The sequence below is a fragment of the Eulemur rufifrons genome, chromosome 2, assembly GCF_041146395.1.
Source record: "Eulemur rufifrons isolate Redbay chromosome 2, OSU_ERuf_1, whole genome shotgun sequence".
Lineage (NCBI taxonomy): Eukaryota > Metazoa > Chordata > Mammalia > Primates > Lemuridae > Eulemur > Eulemur rufifrons.
The window spans coordinates 87,937,615-87,959,934 of record NC_090984.1 but is presented as its reverse complement, the minus strand read 5'-3'; the positions used below and the strand labels follow the sequence as shown (position 1 = coordinate 87,959,934).

At 33.4% G+C, this 22,320-nt stretch overlaps 1 protein-coding gene across 1 annotated transcript in view; it reads right to left on the bottom strand.

Moving 5' to 3' along the window:
- Positions 1–22,320, bottom strand: part of ARID4A (AT-rich interaction domain 4A) — a 66,657-nt gene that overhangs the window by 34,329 nt on the left and 10,008 nt on the right. Inside the window, exons 6-11 of the mRNA XM_069487259.1 lie at positions 17,236–17,315; positions 17,056–17,150; positions 13,493–13,625; positions 9,468–9,547; positions 8,472–8,548; positions 7,914–8,080 (exon numbers count right to left, since the gene is read on the bottom strand). Of these exons, the coding sequence (XP_069343360.1) occupies positions 7,914–8,080; positions 8,472–8,548; positions 9,468–9,547; positions 13,493–13,625; positions 17,056–17,150; positions 17,236–17,315 (632 nt within the window). The remainder of the gene's footprint in view (positions 1–7,913; positions 8,081–8,471; positions 8,549–9,467; positions 9,548–13,492; positions 13,626–17,055; positions 17,151–17,235; positions 17,316–22,320) is intronic.

Genomic DNA, 22,320 nt, shown 5'->3' with positions numbered 1-22,320 from the left:
AAATAATATTACTTTGGACATAAGCAGCTTTGTTCCCCCTTCATGGTGCTATCTGTGACCCCTCTTCTGGTCCTCTTCATTGCCTCCTCTTCTCACCCCATCTCTGAAACTTCATCATAAGTCCTCCCCACTCCTCCGTAATTATAATCCCTTGATCTCCCCTCCTCCATGCCACCATCCCAAAAAAAGAGGCTCAGCTTGGAGCCAGCAGGAGGAGCCCTCTCAAGCAGGCAGATCCCAATTGAGGAAGGAGATATGTTAAGACAGTTAAGAAAGCCCCAGCCTGGAGAGCTAAAGCACTGCAAGAAGTACATCAGAAGTGAGTTTTCAGGGCACCTCTGGGCTGGAGGACTAACAGGAGGGAAGCAGCAAAACCAGTAGCTGCTTATACTCTTTTGTATAACAGTTTAAACTTTGACATGTATTAAACAGCCTCACTAATTTTTTAAAAATGTGAAATAAATACCAGAATAACTTACTAAGGTTAATGCATAGGACGTGTAAGCCATACTCACTCACTTTAATTCAAGTAGAGCCCTCTTTTTTCCTACATAGACATCTGTTAGGTTTTTAAAATATCAGCTGTTTTTTATCATTTATCCATTTTCTGAGTTTTTTAAAACTTTCATTTTATTTTTCCTGTTATATTTAATACTGATAAAGGGCATGGGCAACACAAAGGCGATATCCAACATAATGTACTTGACAACTCAACAAACAGCTTCTGAACAATATCTAAGTGGCAGAAGGGGAGCTATAAGAAGTTTCGTATTGCAGAAGAATAGTGGAAGGCAGAATAAAAAGGTGAGCATGGGTCAAATCATAAAGGGCCAGACTTCTGAAGGCCTGTGATAAAAAACCTAGAATTTATCCTGTAGGTGCTGAAAGCCACTAAAGGGTTTCCAGCAGGAACCATCTATGTTTTAGAAAGATGTTTATGGAGAATACATTGGAGGGGAAAAGACGAGGGAGAAGACACCTGAAATAAGTGGGGCAAAATACAAAGGAGGAGTATTACTAGTCAAGACCTCTCATTGCAAGCAACACAAAACTATCCCAAACTGGCTTAAGCCAAGTAGAATTCATTTATAAACTTACAAAATTATGTAAGAAAATAAGATTGCCTATAGGGTGCACTGCCTGACAAAAGAGATATTAAGAAGGGAAGTTAGATGCTTATCCTGTGGTTCCTCCCAAAGTGAACTTTTTAGAACCTTAAAATAAATCTCTTAGCACCTGTTTCAACTGGTAATTTGCTAGGATAATTGCACAGTCCACATTCACTCATTTATTCAGAAACTATTTAATGAAGGTTTAATATGAGCTAAGCTCTGTATTGCTAGCTGGTAGGTATTTATACTGGTGGGAAAGGAAAAAAGCAAAAACTTGACATCCGCTACTTTCACAGACCTTACAACCTAGAGAAGGAGAGAAAATTTTCTTAAAAGCTCGTGAAACCTTCTGTAACCTCTTTAAATCTCAGTTTCTTCACTTATGAAAAACAGAGAAGGTGGTGGAAGATGTTGTAAATATATATATATATTTTTTATACAAATATCTTAATAAAATGTTGTGAGGATTAAGTAAACAGTCTCACTTTAAAAACCACCCAGTCTCCAAGAATAAACTGAGAAAAGTATTTGGTGTGGTCATTGTTACTTGTCTCCATCTCCTACAAAAGGTAAATATTTTAACAGTGGTATAATAAAAGGTACATCTTACTGATGATGTATGCTACGGTAAACTGGATGTATTTTGTCGTCACAACACTTAGTGAAATTGCAAATAAAGACTTAAATTTAAAAAGAAAACTTAAAAACTTAAACTTCAAGTTTAACATTAAGTGATAACTCAGACTTATCCTGGAACTAAAAAAGGGAAAAAAAAAAGCTTAACTTTAAGTGAAAAACAAAACCAGTATTAAATCTGGTAACTCAGGTCAAAATCATTCCCTAGGCTATTAATAAGCCCAGCCCCCAGCAGAATTCTGAAGAACTGTCCAGAAAGTTACATGCAAAAAACTGACAGTTGACAATACAGATTTCAGAAGAAAGGAAACTGAGAGAAAAGTTCACAATCTTCATAGGCATATGTCATTTAGTGTAAGGGCTGACAGCCATGACAGTGTTGTATTACAATACAGTAATTAAATGAAGTAAATATGATGTTGAATAATGTTCAGTATGCCACTTTGAGAAAGGGATGGCATTATGCAATATGTTTTAGAAATACTTCAATGCAAAAGAATAAAAACTATAACCTCTTTCATGCCCTAAAATTATTTTATTCCTAAAGGAATCACATATATATTTTTTTCATTTAAAAAAGAAATCTACTTTAGATCCACTACAGAGAATAGATTAGAGGAAGAACAGTGAGGTTGCTACTGCCTTAATCTAGATAAAAGAGAACAGTGGCTTGGATCAAGGTTGACAAAGAGTAGAAACTAACAGAAATAGGCACATTTATTCAAGTAGGTACGAGAGAAAGGACTCAGTGTCTGAAACGGGGGGAGGAAGAGAAGGAAGAATCAAGGTAACTTCCACATATCTGGCTTGGACAACTGGGTAGAATGGTGCTTCTATTGAAATGAATGAAGGACAATCAGGAAAAGAATAGGTTTGAAGAGAATGAGTGCTATCTTCCACATACTGAGTTTGCGTACTTACGAGTTAAAAAGAAATCCCCATTGGCAGTTTGATATAATGTCTTGAGCTAAGAAGAGATCTTTGATGAACATATAGATATGCAGTCATTATATCATTTAGTTAGGAAGTAAACCAGAAAAAAAAGTTATGTCATGGATGTTAAGTGTTTCAAGAAATTAGGTATATCAGAGGTACTGAATGTTACTAAGTAGTCAAGTAAGATCAGTACAAAAATTTGTTTGATTTAGTACAAAAGTCTGTTGGAGTCACTGGTGACTGTAGTAAAGTTGTTTGAGTTGTGGGAGGATAAGACACACTACAGTGAATTAAGAATGAATGTGAGGCCGAGGAGGGAGGATCGCACCCAGGAGTTTGAGGTTGCTGTGAGCGAGGCTAATACCACGGCACTCTAGCCTGGGTGACAGAGCGAGACTCTGTCTCAAAACAAAAAAGTATGAATGTGAGGTGAGGAGCAGTGTCTATATAACTGAGCAATCTGGCCAAGAGCGTGAAGAAAGAACGTAGTATCTGGCAGGGAAAGTACAGAGGTTGCCAGAAGATTGGTGGAGGGGTTGTCAGAAGTTTGGGAGAGATGTAAGTATGTTTTTAAAAGCTGATGAGAAGGATACAATGGAAAGAAATAGGTTAAAGATGCAGAAAGAAAAGAGAGCGTTGACAGTCTATGATTCCTAAAAGTAAGAAGAGAATGAGATCCAGAGCATGAACTGAGGGACTCATCTTACAGAGGAGGACAACACCTTATCAATTGTGCTTGGAGGGAAAGTGAGCAGGCAGGTAGGATTTGGAGCAGGATTCCATCTGAAACTCCCGGTTTCTTTCTGAAGTTGGAATGGAATGCGGTACGGTTGTTGGTTTAATAGAGGAGATAACAATTTGATTACAGAAACTGGGAATTGACTGATTATGTTAAGACCCAGTGAAATTTGGTAATCATAAAATTTATAGTGGTTCCATTCTTTCCTGTTGTACACTTACAGAAAATTTTAGGGCTCATATAAGATATAATATATTCATGGCAAGACACTGTTTTATAATTTCAGAATATAATTTAATAGTAGCCTACCTAAAATAAATGATTACGTGACTCTTGTATTGCATCAGAGTTAACTGAGCCTAGTAATTTTTCCCCCACTTGAAAAGGTACATACAGTTCAATCAAGATGTGGTTTAGATGCTATCACATCCAAGTTTTTAGTATCAATCAACCCTATCATATGACCGCAACTGTAAAATGTGTTGATATGAAAAGTATTACCTACATAAAAATATAACTACATATTGTGTACAAATGTGTAATCCTCATTAATCTGATTAGATGACCATAATTTAGCCAGAGTCTTATCGCGAAGAAAGATTTTGCTGAACACATTAAGGCATTTTTGTTTTCTTGTTTAATTGGCTAAACTTTAAGTCAGTTATTTTATTTGATTGCAAACTAAAGTCTCAATTATTCATTGAAGCTTGGCTTTTTAGGATCTGCTTAGAGACACTCAACTGGCAAGTAGAATTATTCAATATTCCTGAAATATTAACATTACATGTAAAACTTCCTTTAAATTTTACCAACTTAGCATGGTTTTCCTGAGTTATCAACCATTTACTGTAGGTCTATACCCAAAGTGATCTTCAATAATCACTAACAAATGCCTTTACAATCAATTTACAAACAGGCATAAGTTAATAGTCACAAATAATATGTGATTTAAACAAAAATAATATTCATATTTCCATGAATAAAAAACTCAAATACTTATGATTATTACAATAGTGAAATGTAATCTTACTTAAATGTAACAGTGATCCACAGAAAATTCACAAGATTAGAGAAATGGGTGTCAATACTTCTACACTAAAAAGAGCAGGTCTTAGAAAAATTCACTAAATTCTAATTTTCATTACTAAAAATGAAACTATAAGATATTTTTGAAAGGGCCCAATACATAAGCCTACTCATAACAAGCCAAAGGATTAAAAAAAGCTAAGAATAGTCACATTCCCCTTGATAGTCAGTCTTCTAATCAACCATCCATTTATTCACCCTTTGAAAACTCTCCTGTATTTATCCAAAGTAAACACAAGTCAGGAAAAAATGAGTAGTTGTTATCATTACTTATGTTTACATAGACTTTTCAATCAAATTCAAAAGTGAAAAGAAAATTCAGTAAAATCTTTTCTAATATAATATTTTCTTAACAAAAAACACTTAAGTAATATCAACAAAAATATTCTCCAGGGCTTTTTTTTTCCAGGATAATCATCAATGAGTTGAAATTTAAAGTCATCAATATAGATAAGACCTACTTTCTCTCAGATCCTCAAATCTTTTCCCACACAGTAACAGTATGAGATACATTTCTTGTACTAGAATCCTGAACTACCAATGCTTAGGAATTCAAAATACTGGTATTCAAATTATGGAATTCAAATTGGAATTCAAAATATGGTAAAGTCACAGAATCTCAAATCTCCTTATGAAGACTATGTTAGGGTGCCCAAAGCATCAAATATAAACACAATGTCCACTGTCCATTGCATTAACACTGCAGAAGTATCTGCAGAAGTATCTAACACTTGTATGATTCTACTGCATAAAATTTGCTTGCTATACTTCAAACACCAAATGACAGACTACAGTATTGTTATAGTAGTTTACAGAAATGTTTTAAAAGATTTTTTGATCAATATAAAGCAACATTAAATCTTCATGAAAGCACACCATCATTACATTTTGGAAAGACTATGCATAATCTGTAATGTAATACAACAGCTTAGTCTCACTTATGTGGTAAAGGCCCATAATGACTAAGCCAGGTAGGCCGTGGCTTACCAGATTTTTATTCATTTTATACCATACTCATTTTCCCCCTTTTTATGTATAAAGTGCTCTTCAGTTTATCAATATATTACATTTTCAAAAATTACTGTTCAAGACAAGTTAGAATGATTCAGCAACTAAATCTTAAACCTAAGAACAAGAAATGCAGCTGATTTTTCTCTAAAGCAACCAAAATTTCACCAAGAAAATCTACCTGTCTGGCCAGGGAAAAGAGTTAGTTTATATCAAGTAATTCAATAAAGTATATGCTATGAAATTGACCATCTGAAAAATAATTTAAAGTAATATTCATATAAATCAGTACCTAAATTGTGTAATTTTGCTGTTATTTTCAGCAGATGAAAAGCATCCTGATTCACTTAACTTTAATAGGCTCATAATTTAATTAACACATTTTAAGAAGATGCTATCCTCATAAGTGCCCTTACCTTTTAATATTTCTTTACTATTACCTGCAAACAATAGGTAACAGAGCTTTGCCTCTGCTCTTCATTCTTTTTTACTAACGTTTATTCACAGCTTGAATAAAACATTACAATATTTATGAAATTAGTCATTGTAATAAGAGCACTATTTACAATTTACTATTTGACAGACACCCTCTGCAACTTTCTACAAAGCTCTTTTTACCCTCTTTGCTTCAAATGTCAGGGGGTTTTTGTAGAGGATGGGGGGGGCAGGGAAAATGCATTCTGGAAGGGATACCAATTAAAAGTATTAACAAAAATAAAGAGACCAATCTTTGTTCAATATTGGGCAATATAAGATCCTAAATAATGTTAATTAAAAAAACAAAAGCTAAACCACAGACTGCAACAGTTCACACCCTGAAAATGTGGCCTATTTACCCTGAAAACATATAATCTATAAATAAATACAGATAAAATACAAAAATCACATTTAATATTCAGACTTTAAATCTTGAATTTAGCCAAACTGTCTCATTATCATTTTCATTTCAAAATCTATCTTATGTTTCAGAAAAATAGCCTTCATCCATTGATATTCTAAAAATAGACTCCTACTGTCTTTTATACAAGAAACAATTACGCTTGGTTATGAGTCCTACCGTATCAGCAACATCATCAATATCTAAAATTCTTATTTAACTCCATTTTTGGCAAGCAAAATCATAACTAAATATACAAAAAGAGAAAAAATCTTACCTATATGCTGCATTTCCTTTCAAATGCAAAATGGTTAGATTCCCCTTCTACTTAATCAGTACAGGGTCTGGACATTTTTCAGTCTGACTTGCAAATATTTGCTTTCCCTCTTAGGGCATAGCATCCGCAGGGTTATACAGCACTACTTACATTCTCTTCCACATAAAAATCAGACATTACATGAAAGGAAAAGAAAGACAGCCCATTTCAAAGCATCTGGCAGACCTCCATTGGCAACCTGCCAAGCCTCTGCTAAACCTTCCTGTCTTTCCGAGCATGCTCACTTAAAACCAACAGCATGTTACTATGGCAACTCTGTAGGCAGCCTGTAAGTATGAACCGCCATTCTGATTTCAGAGTGTAAAAAAACCAAATACTGCAATGGAAGTAAAAGGGAAGAAATAGCGTATGCCCTTCGTCACATAAAAGTATATGCATTTTGTTTCATAAATTCTTATTTATATATGTAAAAGAGAAACAAGCATCCCACATTTTTTCCAAATATTTTTCATGCTCAAATAGGTCCCCCTTTCCAGTAAATTCATTCTCTTTGTCTTGCCCCTAAGCCCCTTTACCCCATAACAACCAAAAATACACTGGACAGTTTATCCCATTTGACTAAACACTGCTGAATAAATAGACAACAATATTCATGTAAGTAATCACGCGATACTTTCATGGATGATTTCCTACAATTATATGCATATTTTAAATGATATGGCAATATTACAGAGACAACCATTAGCACTTATAACACATAATCAAAATCTTTTCTATGATTTTTACAGACCAGACCTGGGTTCAAATCCCTATTCTCCACATTTTAGTTGTGCCACCTTGGGAAAATTACTTTACCTTTCTAAACCTCACTTTTCTCACCTTTAGGGTAGGATAATAACAGTCACTTCATATGGTAACAGTTTTAAATGAATTAACACACATAAAATACTTAAAAATTACATTTCTTTCCTCCTTGGTTGTTTGGAAAAGATCCTTAAAAAAAACAGTTTGCACCTGTTGATTAATTAACCTGAAAAGTACTTCTTTGTAACCTCTTACTCAAAATTAGTTCTCATTTATACACTAAGCTATGAGCCAAAAAGCTTCCTCAATCCCCAAAGTCAGTTGTGCTAGAAATGGACAGAAACAACAGAATCTAAACAGAGGGAAAAACATATGAAGGTATTATTCTTACTAGAGAGTATTAAAATGTTTTTGTTACAAACATGAAATTACACCTACCACCTCTTCTTCTGCCTTTTTGGCCTCCTTTTCCTTCTCTTCATCATTTTCTTCAGCTGGGCCACCTTCATCATCACTACTGGATGATTCAAGGATTTCACTTATATCCATTTTCCAATTATCAGGAACGACTCTAGTTCTTAAGAAGATACTTGCTTTCTGAAGCCCTAAGGGTGAAAATATACTTCAGCAGTTGTTATGGAGTTAGCAGCATAGAATAACAGGAAAAGCATGACATTCAGAGTCCGAAGAATTTAGCTGTCACTTATAAAATGATATAGTAAGCTTAAATATATTCCATAAGTTATAATATTAAAGAAATGTTTTGTTATTACTGTAAGGAATACTGTGAGAAATCATAATGGTAAAACATGAAAAGTTAAACTTATCTAAAAATTACAAATCAAATGTTTTATTGCACATTAAAAAAATCATCAAATAAGAGTGGATATTAACTCTAAACAGTTAAAACAGCAACAGAGAACAGTCTTGCTTTATTCACTATTTTCCATGTAAAGCCACATCATGAAATAATGGACTGATTCATCTTTATTTTACCTGGTTTAGTGGAGAGCTCAGCTTCTGGTAGATTAAGAATGTCTACTTCCTTAATGTCCTTTCTTGCTATAGAGTAACTAATTATAGAGAGAAGAATAAAGGGGAGTGAAACCACTTATTAAATAAAACTTATCACTTAAATAGTCTATGTTAACAGATAGAAAATGTAAACCTCAAAATCAAAATTTTGCCTGTAAAATGTTTTAAAAGCCTAGGACTATGTACATCTTAATCTTTAATAAAGGGTAAGAGGTAATACAGGCAAAGCTAGTATCTTTATTCTCAAGTTTTACATATTCAAAGTATATTAATTTGAGAGCCTCAAATTCACAATATTTCAATCTATACAACTCTCCTACAGAGAGTAAGGGTTAATTTATATTAGCATGTTTTCAACATTTGTAGATATCTGTTTTAATGTTTACTATTTATTATATTATTCATTTTAGTAAAAAAGCTCATTTACTAGAAGGTATTATTAAAATATTTTTATCATTGTAAGATATATTTTGGTATTAAATTTTTCACAAATCAAATTTTTCATAACTCAATAAATATATATACTTTTAAATTTTACACTTTTTGGTAACAAAGCAAGGATGAGATTAGGGAAATGTTTCTAAAAGTCTGGTTTTTAATCAGAAAAATGTCAAAATAATTATTCTGGTAATATAGATTCTATTAAAAAATAAGTTTCATAATTCTTAATATGAAATAGTACACTTGATAAAATTACAGAATTTTACAATTACAGAAAAAATACCATGCTCTATTTTTTAAAAAACTTTTTAATATTGTTCTTACATATTGTTGTTCAGTTTTTATATAAAATTTATCAGTAAAAAATACCCTACATTACAAAAAGTCAAAACATATTAGATAACTTTTCAGTTCATGAATGATTAGACTTCTAAAAATAATGACTTAGGGGGAGAAGTCTATCACTGTGATTCCATTTTTTTCCTCCCATGTAACATTATTAAGTGATTCACTCACAATTTAGAATCTATAAATGACCGAACTAAACACTGATCCTTTTTCACTGTGACATCATCATTACAGCTGGGAGATACCACCTGAAATATAAAATAATAACAGATTAATTCCTATTTCCCTTTCTCAGAAAAAGAACATTTTTAAAAAGAACTCTGGATCCCTTAACTTCTCAAATGGATTATTTTACAAGAAACAGCTTCATTGTCAATAGCTCCCATTATAATTACTTATGAAAGAAGATCTCCTTATATTTTGGTTTAGTATATTGGTTTTCTACATATTTAATTTATCCATAGTCATTAGATTAAAAAATGAATAATTAATGAAATATAAATTAATATGTGGCCAGCACTTTCAAAATATTAGAATTTATTATAAGCTAAATAATAATTCATTATCCAAAAAGTAAAATGATCTGTGATGAAAATTTGACATATTAAAATTTTAATGCACATGTGTTGCCTTCAGTAAAAACAAAAAAAATAGAGAAAAAAAATTTTAAAAATACATGTGAATCAGGATCTATTTTTATTTTTATTTTATTTTATTTTTTTGAGACAAAGTCTCATTCTGTCGCCCTGGCTAGAATGCAATGGCATCAAAGTAGCTCACTTCAACTTCAAACTTCTGGGCTCAAGCAATCCTCTTGCCTTAGCCTCCCAAGCAGCTGAGACTACAGGCATGTGTGGACCACCAAGCCCGGCTAATTTTTTTCTATTTTTGGTAGAGACGGGGTCTCGTTCTTGCTCAGACTGGTCTCAAAGTCCTGAGCTCATGCAATCCTCCCTCCTCAGCCTCCCACAGTGCTAGGATTACAGGCGTGAGCCACCACGCCTGGCCAGGATCTATTCTCAAATCAGGATATTTGTTTTAAAAAAACACCAGTTATCTTTTTACCAGGGCATGTATAATTTTTAGTAATTAAAACAAATCAAAGAAAATATAAACAACTTTTAAAAATTTCTTAACTTTTGAAAATAATAAATATTTAAGCAGTATCATTAAAAAATAATCTCTGTATACTTTATAAAACTTCAAACTTTATATTTAAAAAAAATAATTAAAGTTTCTTAATAAATTACCGAAATGTACCTGCCTCGTGCTGTCCCTAATACTAGCCACTCTGCTACAATCTAGCACTGTTCACACACCTTTATGCAATGATGGAAATGTTCCATATCTGGACTGCCCAATACAGTACCAATGAGTCACATGAGGTTTGGCACTTGAAATGTGGCTGATGCAACTGAGAGACTGAATTTTTAATTCTATTTAATTTTAATTAATTTATATTTAAACTTAAATAGCCACATATGGCTCATGGTTATCATACTGAAAAGTGAATATCCAGATAATTAAGTATTCCTGGCAGTCACATAAGCTGTCTTAAAAACAGATGGAAGTAAATGGTCTTTGTTTGCTTGTTTGCTAGGTGCTTCTAATATTAGATTAATAATAAAGTTGTGCCTACCCTCAAGAAGTTTAGAGTGTAATAGAAGGGGAAACATTAAAATATACACAAAAAGAACACAATGGGGAATAAGTACAGCGGGCATAAAATAATATGGAAACACATAAGAGGAAGATTTAACCCAGCATGCTCAACGAAAAGGTGTGGCAACAAAAGCGTATGGTAAGTCTTACATGATGAGTAGGCACAACCCAAGGTCTCATTACCTCACCTGTGAACTACTCTAATGGTCTTCAAATTGATTCCTGCTACCTCCAGTCTTTCCAACAACTGGTCTAACATATCACTGCCTCATTGACTTTCCTAAATGTGCAGCTCAAGTAACATCACTCTTCTATAAAATTCTCTGCAGAATTATGTCCAAATTCCTTAGATGAACTTTTAAACACCTTTCTTCCCTAAATTCAAATTATCTTTGAAGTCATATTTCCTATTATTCCCCTACCCACCTCAAATATTTAGCTAAAATGGATTCCCAGAGCAAATAGTTCCTTGAATAAACCTTTTGGTTTTCTGATTTACTTATTTCATTTTCTCTAAGAAAAGTCCTCTAGTGAATCTCTGTCTACAAACTTTAAATCCTTCAATGCTCAGCTCAAAAGCATTTGCTTCATGAAGGCTTTCTGTATTTTCTTCATATAAATGTCCTCTCTCAGACCAAGAAGTTCTAATACTGAACATATACTATTTTATATTACAGTTACTTAGACTATTCTCTGCATCAGACATAAAATCATCAGAGGTAAGAATGGTGTCTTATCTTTTATTTTCAGTATCACCTGACAAGTGATATATCTGTTGAGTAAATGAAGTTGTTAAAAAAATTAAAAAAAGAATCTTGGCAAACTATGATCTGATTATTCTGAATCAAAATCCATTTACTTTTCTGCCTATATAACTGAAATGGTTCAAAGGATTTTCAGGATTTTCCTTATGTAAATTTATTATCTAGGAACCGAGTAAAAATATATTGTACATGTACATAGAAAGCTAAAAAAATGGCTTCAGCTCTTAAAAGAATTATAATCTAATTGGGGATATATTTTATGCCACAATTATTGGAGATAAATGGTATCAAAACTCAAAGGAGCATACTTATGTTAAAAGTACTTAGAGAAGGCAGAGAAGGCAGAACTTGAGGTGATCTCTACAAGATATTTAAGAGGGAATGAGAGAGGAGGAGGAGGAGGAAGTGGAGGAGGAGAAGTGGAAACAGGCATCACCAAGTATTTTTGATACCTCTCATGAAATAATTGTCTATCTTTTCTTCTTATTCCTTCCCTATGTAAGCAAAGATTAGCTTTCTCTACCAAGTCACTTAAGACTTGCCATTTCCAAACCCTTCTTGAAAATCTGGGTGAACTCTTCCTTTTCAGTATTCCCTGTCCTACTCCAGTGTGTAGCAAATGTTTTTAAATTTACTACATACTCCTTTATTACTATGTTGTGTGTATAGTAAGCTTCTGGAGGGCAATGTGCTGCAAGTCTCACACTTCTTTCTCTTCTAAGAAATTCAGAAGAAAGATGAACTCACTACAGATGCTCAGTAAATACTAACTAAGATGTGGTAAAAGCTTAGAAAAGTATCTTACATAGGCGGCATTTAAGAACAAACAAGTTTACACTGAAAATAGCAAGTAAACTAAGAGCTAGAGATGGCCTCTAATATCTACCTAAAGAATGCAAAATTGATTGATTAGGCAGACTCAGTAGAGGGTTTTTTAAAAAAAAAAATATGGAACTATCATGATTAAATCAATATTTAAAAAAAAAAAAACTCTGTAAAAGTTAGTTCTGGAAAATGTCTGAATGTAGCAAAGAAAAATTTCAAAAATCAATTTAAGGGAACCCATGGTAATAGGAATAAAGTAAAAAGAAGCCACTGCACACACTTTGAGGGAAGAAAGGAAAGATCTCAAGAAACAGTTATAGAGAATTAAAGAAAGAGAATAACAAAAGAAGACAATGAAGTATTCTGGACCTGACTATGACTCCTCAATTTTTAAATCTCCAATAAAGTTCAAATTTGTTTAATACCTTTTTTTTTTTTTTTCCAGAGACAGGGTCTCCCTCTGTTGCCCAGACTGGAGTGTAGTGGCGAGATCATAGCTCACTGCAGCCTAGAACTCCTAGGCTTACGTGATCTTCCTGTCTTAGCTGCCCAAGTAGCTGGGACAACAGGCATGCACTACCATGCCCAGCTAAATTATTATTATTATTTTTTTTTTTTTTTGCAGAGATTAGGTCTTGCTATGTTGCCCAGGCTGGTCTTAAACTCCTGGCCTCAAGCGATCCTCTCGCCCCATTCTCCCAAAGTGCTGGGATTACAGGTGTCAGCCACCATGCCTGGCCCAATATTTTCAAAGTTTTTTAAATGCTTTTAAAAAATCCATTTTAGCTGGTCCGATAGTAGTGGGTTATCAGAACTTATTAACATTAGTGTCACTAAAGCTAGTATACAACCCCCTACTGCTAAATTTGACTAGCTTAAAAAAAATCCATTTTAAATAAATATTTACATGGTTGAGTAACCTTGCAAAGAAACATTACTTACCAAAGCAGGATAACATTCATTCCTCTCAGTTGTAGATACCACACTTACAACTTTTCCTAATAATTCATCATTGAGGCGTCGCTTGTCTTCATCTTCCTCTTCACTACTTTCTTCTTCCTTTTCATCTTCAGTACTGAAAGTTAGAATAACTTGATCATTATCCTAATATAAACCATTGTTTGATACAGTCAGAGTGGTGTGAATTTAACATGGTCAATTCAATTCCTAACAGATTACCCTGCAGTAGGTGCCTCTTCATTCTTGTAATTGAAGAGGTGAATACTTCCTTTGCCTCACAGAAGTATGTGGTCCTGAGCTGTCTATGATAACTGAGTCCACTTCACTAGATCAATGAGTACTTGGACTTAGGCTCTCATGTCAACCACCAGCTGGAGCAGAAAAGCCTAATTACACCACCATTAAGTACTTACTGTGCCACACATTTTTTTAAATAAAAGATTGCCCTTCCATTTTTATGCCAGATACCAGATAACATAACTTTAACTTTCTAACTGGCTTCAAAAATATCTCATTAAAACACATATGAGGGTTTATTTTGCTAACTTATCTGGAAAACTAAAGCTTACCCGTAATGTCAACAACATGTATTTTTAATTTTAAGCCCATATTTTTTAAAAATGAGTATGTACCTCATTTGAATTTTTTTTTTTTTTTTTTTTTTTTTGAGACAGGGTTTTGCTGTGTTGCCCAGGCTGGAGTGCAGTGGTGCAATCATAGTTCACTGTAACCTGGAACTCCTGAGCTCAAGTGATCCTTCCACCTCAGCCTCCTGAGTAGCTGGGACTACAGGCACAGCATGCCACCAGGCCCAGCTAATTTTTTGTGTGTGGAGACAGGGTCTCACTGTTGCCCAGGCTAGTCTTGAACTCCTGGCCTCAGGCAATCCTCCCGCCTTGGCTTCCCAAAGTCGGGGATTACAGGCATGAGCCACTATGCCCAGCTGAATTCTTGATGAATACATGCTGAATAATTTGACACCTTCTTGAAGATTTTACTAAAGTAGGCAGAGCTATTAACGCTTATTAAATGGCTCAAAACTATTTAGTTCCTTGTCTTTTTAAGGTTTTAGTCCTTTTCCTCACAGACTTGTGAGCTATCAACTCTACCACATTACTTTCTTTATTGTCTGCATCTATTAATCTTTCCTATCTTTCCTTCCAAGACCTCTATTTGCCTCTTCAAATCTGTTGCACTCTGAGAAACCAGATGACTCAAATTGTTAAAATTGAGGACACTTTCAGTAAAAGTCTATTGAACTAGCTTATGAATAAAATACTGGGTATTAATGATTTATTAAATATATATCATGTACTAAGTACTTATGATATATTGATAAATTTATATACATTATCTAATCCTCACAAAAACTGGCAAGACATTTATCATTCCCATTTTCCTTAGCTATAAACTGGAAATATTATACGTTTTTATGAAGATTAGAGTTAATATATGTAAATGTACTTAACTTCAAAGAAGTTGTACTTAACTTCAAAGAACTTGAGTAATTTTCCCAAAGTGACATATTTAGTAATTGGCTGAGTTGGGATTTCTATTTAGGGTCCTCAGAGGTTTTTTATTACTTCTGATTTGCAGCTTAGGTATTATTTGACTTTGCCATCTAAAATCTTCATTATATACTCCCCAGTAGCAATGGGTACATGTAATACCTGGATCTTGGTTTCTGAATATTATTTCCCACTAAAAGGAACCAGGGACCCTTATAAAAATAGCCAAATCCAAAGCTGGGACAGAAAAAGACTAATATGAGCCTAGATTACCTCATCATGCCAGAAAGTGAAAAAGTACTCAAGAAATGATGAGGATATATCAAAAGTGCACAGAAGCCAGCCTGGAAAGGCTCCGATTGGCTAAATCTGGGACAACTTGAGCAACAAAATGAATTTTGTGACAATGAATTATAACCGATTATATAAAATTAGAATCCATAAATCCATTGTGATGATTAGGAAAAGATTTTCATTATAGTTAAATGAAAACTAATAAATGTAGCGGGCATGAAAAATCAGAAAATCACCATTTTGCTATCATAATAGTATTAACTGATTTAGTCACAAATTATCCGTGGATAATAAAACCACCAAATGAAAGTTTGATAGGAATAGGATATTTAAATAGTCTCAAAGTATCTCCACACAGATTATTTATAAATTACAAAGGGAAAAATGGCAACTATGGTAACTCCAAAGTTCAGAAATTTCGCAGATATTACCTTAACCAGTTAATACCAACAATTATGGAACAGACTGGTAACATGCACTTCTTTATGTGCCTGCTTTAAGGAAGACAACACTACTTATTATGGTATTTCTGTCAAAAGTATACAACCTGAATCTAATAGTGAACAATCAGACAAATCATGTTGAGGAATAGTCTACAAACTACTCTTCAAAAATATCAATATCATGAAAAAGAAAAAAAGGCTAAAGAACTTTTGCACATTAAAGGAGACTGAAGAACCATATAAACTAAATGCAATGCATGATCTTGGATTGGACTCTAATAAGGGGAATAGCGAATGCTATAAAGGCTATTAGTGGGACAATTGCCAAAATTTGAAATACTGACTACATATTAATAATAGTATTCCATCAATGTTAAATTTCTGAATTGGATATTCATTCTATGATTATGTGAGAGAATCTCTTTGTTCTAAAGTACATAAAAGTAAAGAGTCATGATACTTGCCACTTCCTCTAAAATAGTTCAGCAAAATAAAATCATAAAATTGAAAAATAATTATATGTATATATAAACAGAGGGAATGATATAGCAAATCTGTCAAAAAATGTCAACAGTTGGTGAATCTAGATGAGTATACAGAAGTTCATTGTATTATTCTTACAATTTTTTAAGTTTAAAATGTTTTCAGGCCGGGCGCGGTGGCTCACGCCTGTAATCCTAGCACTCTGGGAGGCCGAGGTGGGCGGATCGTTTGAGCTCAGGAGTTCGAGACCAGCCTGAGCAAGAGCGAGACCTCATCTCTACTAAAAATAGAAAGAAATTATATGGACAGCTAAAAATATATATAGAAAAAATTAGCTGGGCATGGTGGCGCGTGCCTGTAGTCCCAGCTACTCGGGAGGCTGAGACAGGAGAATCACTTGAGCTCAGGAGTTTGAGGTTGCTGTGAGCTAGGCTGACGCCACGGCACTCACTCTAGCCTGGGCAACAGAGTGAGACTCTGTCTCAAAAAAAAAATAAATAAAATAAAATGTTTTCAAAATAAAAAGGTAAAAAAACCCACATATACTCACTTAAAATAGGAAAATCATCATATCAATTAAGGATTTAGGCAAAGTAACTTAAAACAAACAACCTTTTTGAAAAAGGTGGTGTGAATAATTCTTGGACACAGTAATGGGAATAGTTAACAACAAGGTCTGCTCAGGGTAAAACATCTACCATAAGGATACAAGATGCTATGGAAAGGTTATCCAAACAAATTTAGCCAATCTAGGAAAATCACATGTTTAATGTTGTAATAATTATATTGTAATGACACCATATATGAAAAAACTCACACTGGAAGAGAAGACCTCCTTCCTCTGTTTGTCTTCTTTGCAATGACTGGAGTTCCAAAATGCTCTGGATTTGTTAATGGAAGCTGGTCAAGTGTCTGGATAAAAAACAGATTAAACCAAATTTTACCTCTAGATCAGTAGCTATTGCTTAACCCAAATAGTCCATCCATGTAATCCTACCTCACTCTCTGCAAAATGTCTCTCCCCTTTCAGGCAAAGCGAGGTACGTCTCAGTGTTCTCTCATCACCATCATCAAACACTACAATAAGCACAAGATATTAGAGAATTTATGCACTCTAATTAAATAAAAACTTAATGGCACAGAATGCTATTAATTATAAGAGCTTAATATTTGTAAGAACAATTATTTGTTAGTCATTTTTCAAAACCTTTTCAAATGAGCATACCACATTTTTCATTCTGAGCATACCAAACAAACATAGCTTAAATGGTTGCCCACAACTGCTTTTTTTTTTTCTATCACTTCAGAATGATCGTAACTCATAAGGAACCTAGTCAAAGCAAAATATTAAATTACCCGTAATCCTAGAAGAATGAGCAGAAACCTGATTTTAAAAAAAGTAGTGTTATAGGTTTTTCCACAACAGTTATCAAAGGAGTACCCCTAATTTCCACAAACTGTTTGACTCCTGGTAATGCTGTGGATCATTCCACTGCTTTTACTTATTTGCGTGATAACCTACCATAACAGAAGTACTGGCTGCCAAATCCTAAAGTCTTAAAATTCAAGTTCTTTCTTTTGCTAGAAAAGGATATAAGTAGTTTAGAAATAAAGGTTGAAACAAGAAAACATCAGAAAGATATAAAATTACAAAGTTTATTTTTTTAAAAAATGCCCTTAGAAGATATCTCATTACCCAGGGTTATGAAGAAATAAAAGACAGAATCCTTATCTCAGATACTTAAAATGCATATATTTAGTCAACAATGTTTGTACATCTTATGAAAAGAATATATTCAGAGGAAAGCATGTTACACAAAAATGATTAAGATTTAATCCTAATTTTCATAATTCTAAATGCTTTTCCATTCTAACAATTTAGTATTAATAAAGGGAAATTCTATATTACCTTGATTTAGTAATATCTTAGAATCTTTTAATTGGTTACTTATATAGTTATAATCCTGAATTCTCTTCTTAAAAAAAGGATGTCTTATTAGCAAACACTTTGTCATCAAATCATATGCTTATTTTCAATGACTAAGTTTTTAAAAGAAAATTATATAAAAGCACTTAACATGTTCAGTATTTATGTATTTCAATCAGTTCTTACTCTTAGACTAAAGACATCTAGTATAGGTTCTCTTACATGCAGGAGATAATGTAGAGAAAATTAAAAGCCCTTGAAGCACATACTCAAAGTACCATAATGACTCCACAAAAGCAGCTGTGCTATATACTGTCACTGATTCAGAAATTGATGACTACCTACAGACACAATGACAGGATAAAACAAAACATCTTCCATCAATTATATCACTGATCTGTACTTGATTAATAGTGTCCTAAATATTTATATAAAAATCATGATTCATATAGTGTCATCAAGTCTAATAAATAAACCACTGTTCCTTTAAAAATTCATTGAAATTATCACAAACCAAACTTAAAAGCATTCTTCATGTTAGTATTAGTGTCCATAAGATTTCATAAAGAATAAATGGTTCCAATTAATGGTTCCAATTTTCCTTAATGCCTATAATACCAAAGATGATGACGTTAGACAAACAAAGTTATACAGAGTTGTGAGGAGGGAAAATGAGAATGTAAGACCAATACTGTCAAATTTACATAACACAATCTTTTCCACAGTGTTCTATCATTAATCAATGGCAGCCCTAAATCAAAATGCTCTGATGAAAAATTTCAACAATTTAATATCCTTAGTACTAGATTTTTAAAATCATTTGAAATTAAATCAGATTTTTAAAGAGAAAAATTCATTTCACTTCAACATACTTTATCATGGATAGAAATAAAGTAAAAATCAAAGGATTTCTCAAAACGGTATTATAGGTACAAACAACTATTTTATAATTTTACACAGGAACAATTCCAACTTCCAGGGAACAAAGAGAAAAGGTTTAAGTCTTTTTTAATTCACAAAACTATACAAATATATGTACTTGAGTACTTTATACATTTGTTAAGTCATGTAACTTTTCAAGATTTTCTGAAAGACAAATAGAAAACTCAAAGTTGTATACTTATGACATCCCTAATTACCAAAACCATGAAAAAGCTCCATCTATAAGAAGCTTCCTCTTTAACTTCCATGTTAGAAGTATCATTTAAAAGAATACAAAATTTGTAGGAACTGAAGAGTGACTTTATAGCATTTTTGGTAAGAGTGAAATAATTAACTGCTGTATATAGTAAGTTTACCTTCTTTTTAGTTCAGACTTACACTACAGCAGTCTAAGAGAAAAAAGTGAGACTACAAGGATGTAGTAATTCTACAAAATGTCTTATACTTGCCAAAAATGGCATTTGAACAGATTATTCATTGAGTGCAATAGAACATGCATATGAGCCAAAAGTAGTATCTCCATTATTATGTTAGACATTGTGATGGTTAATTTTAGGTGTCACTTGACAGGATTAAGGAATACCTAGAGAACTGGTAAAGCATTACTTCTCGATGTGTCTATGAGGGTGTTTCCAGAGATGTGTGTGAGTCAGTAGACCAAGTAGGGAAGATCTGCTCTCAATGTGCACCGGCACCACCCAAACAGCTGGAGGCCCAGATCCTCTCTTTCCTGGAGCTAAGACACTCTCCTCCTCCCACACTTGGACAACAGAACTCCAGGGTCTCTGGTCTTGGGACTCTGAAACTTACACCAGCAGTCCCCCAGATTCTCAGGCCTTTGGCCTGAACTGTGAATTACACCATCCACCTCCCTGGTTCTGAGGCTTTTGGACTTGAACTGAATCAAGCTATTAGCATCCCAGGTCTCCAGCTTGCAGAGGCCTATCGCAGGACTTCTTGGCTTTCATAATTACCTAAGCCAATTTCCCTGATAAATTTTCTCTAATATTTGTATCTATCTTATTGGTTCTGTCTCTCCGGAGAACCCTAATAGAGATTGAAATACTAAAATCTATTTAGAGGAAAATGACAAAGCCAAGATCTCACAGTAACACTAATCATAAACAAAATAGACAAAATAATGCCAATGCAAACAAATATACAAATCCTAACTCACATCTGTTAGAATTCAAAGAAACAGGGATCTGATGAACTACTAAATATGAAAGCGCTAGCTCCCTGTTATCAAAGCACTAATAGATACTTGGAAGACAGTAAGATAGTATCAGCGTAAATTAACTTTATCCATAAATATAATTGGCCATCATTTATTAAGCTTCCACCATATTCTAATCCTCATAACAGCTTCTGCAAGGTAGGCATCACTATCTTCTTTTTACAGATAAAGAAACTGAGAATCAGAAGGTTAACCCATGAGCTACAATTTAGTTAAGGGGTTATCAAAAGAGATAATAGGTATAAAGCAGAAGTATAAAATGAATGAAGACTGAGGAGGAAGTCAAGAATTCTGATATTGGAAAAATAAGTATCATTATTGTTATATCTGTGTATAGAAGTTACGATTAACAGAATTCTTTGCATAAAGGAGTAAAAATTTGAAAATTAATAAATGTATACTAGGTAAACCAATATTTTGACAAATGAAAATAGTACATATTAATGGTATACATGTTTTGAAGTGTGTATGCATTGTGGAATTGCTAAACAAGCAAATTAACATATGCATTACCTCACATGCTTATTTTTTTTTTTTTTGTGGTGAGAAACACTTAAAATCTACTATTAGCAGTTTTCAAGTACACAATGTATTAACTATAGCAACCACGTTGTACTATAGATCTCCTGAACTTATACCTCCTGTTTAACTAAAATTTTGTATCATTTGACCAACATTTCCCCAATCCCTCAGCACTCCTAACCTGCCCCAGCCCGATTACCACCATTCTGCTCCCCTCTAGGAGTTTGACTTTTTTATACTCCATATATATAAGTGAGATAATGTGGTATTTGTCTTTCTGGGATTAAATTATTTTCACTTAGCATAATGTCCTCCAGGTTCATCCATGTTGTACCAAATGACAGAATCTTCTTTTTTAAGGCTGAATATTATTCCACATAATATTCATTGTGGAATACTATTCCACAATGGTATTCATAATACCACATTTTCTTTATCCATTTACCTACTGATAGACACCTGGGTTAACAAAATACAGAGCGCAGATATTTCTTTGACGTAACTGATTTCCTTTTCTTTGGATATATACCCAGAAATGGGATTGCTGAGGCATATGGTAGTTCTATCTTTTATTTTTTGAGAAACTTTCACACTGTTTTCCATGATGATTGTACTAATTTGCATTCCCACCAACAGTGTGTGCATAAGTTCCCTTTTCCCATATCCTTGCTAGTGCTCACAATCTTTTATCTTTTTGATGATAATACCTGCTTTAACAGGCATAAAGTGATATCTCATTATAGTTTTAATTTGCATTTCCCTGATGATTACTAGTGTTGAACATTTTCTTCAAACACTGTTGGTCATTTGTATGTCTTCTTTTGAGAAATGTCTATTCAAATCCTTTGCCCGTTTTTTAATCAGGTTGTCTTCTTACTATAGAGTTGCTTATGTATTTGCATATTAACCCTTTATCAGATGTTTGGCTTGCAAATATTTTCTTCTATTGTGAAAAGTATCTCTTCATTATGTTGATAGTTTCCTTTCCTGTGCAAGAAGCTTTTTAATTTGACATAATACCATTTGTCTATTTTGCTTTTGTTGTCTGTGATTTTGGAGTTGTAGCCAAAACATCATTGCCCAGGCCAATGTCATGGAGCTTTCCCCTTATGTTTTCTTTCTAGTAGTTTTAGAAATTCAGGTCTTAAGTTTAAGTCTTTACTCTACTTTAAGTCGGTTTTTATATACGGTGTGAGATGAAGGTCTATTTCCATTTTTCTGCATGTGGATATTCAGCTTTCCCAACACTTTATTGAAGAATCTGTCCTTTTCCCATTGTGTGTTCTTTGCAAGTTTTTCAAAAATTAATTGACCATATATGCATGGATTTATTTTGGGGCTCTATAGTCTGTTCCATTGATCTATGTGTCTGTTTTTATACCAGTACTGTGATGTTTTGATTACTATAGCTTTGTAGTATATTTTGAAATCAGGTAGTGATATGTCTCCAGTTT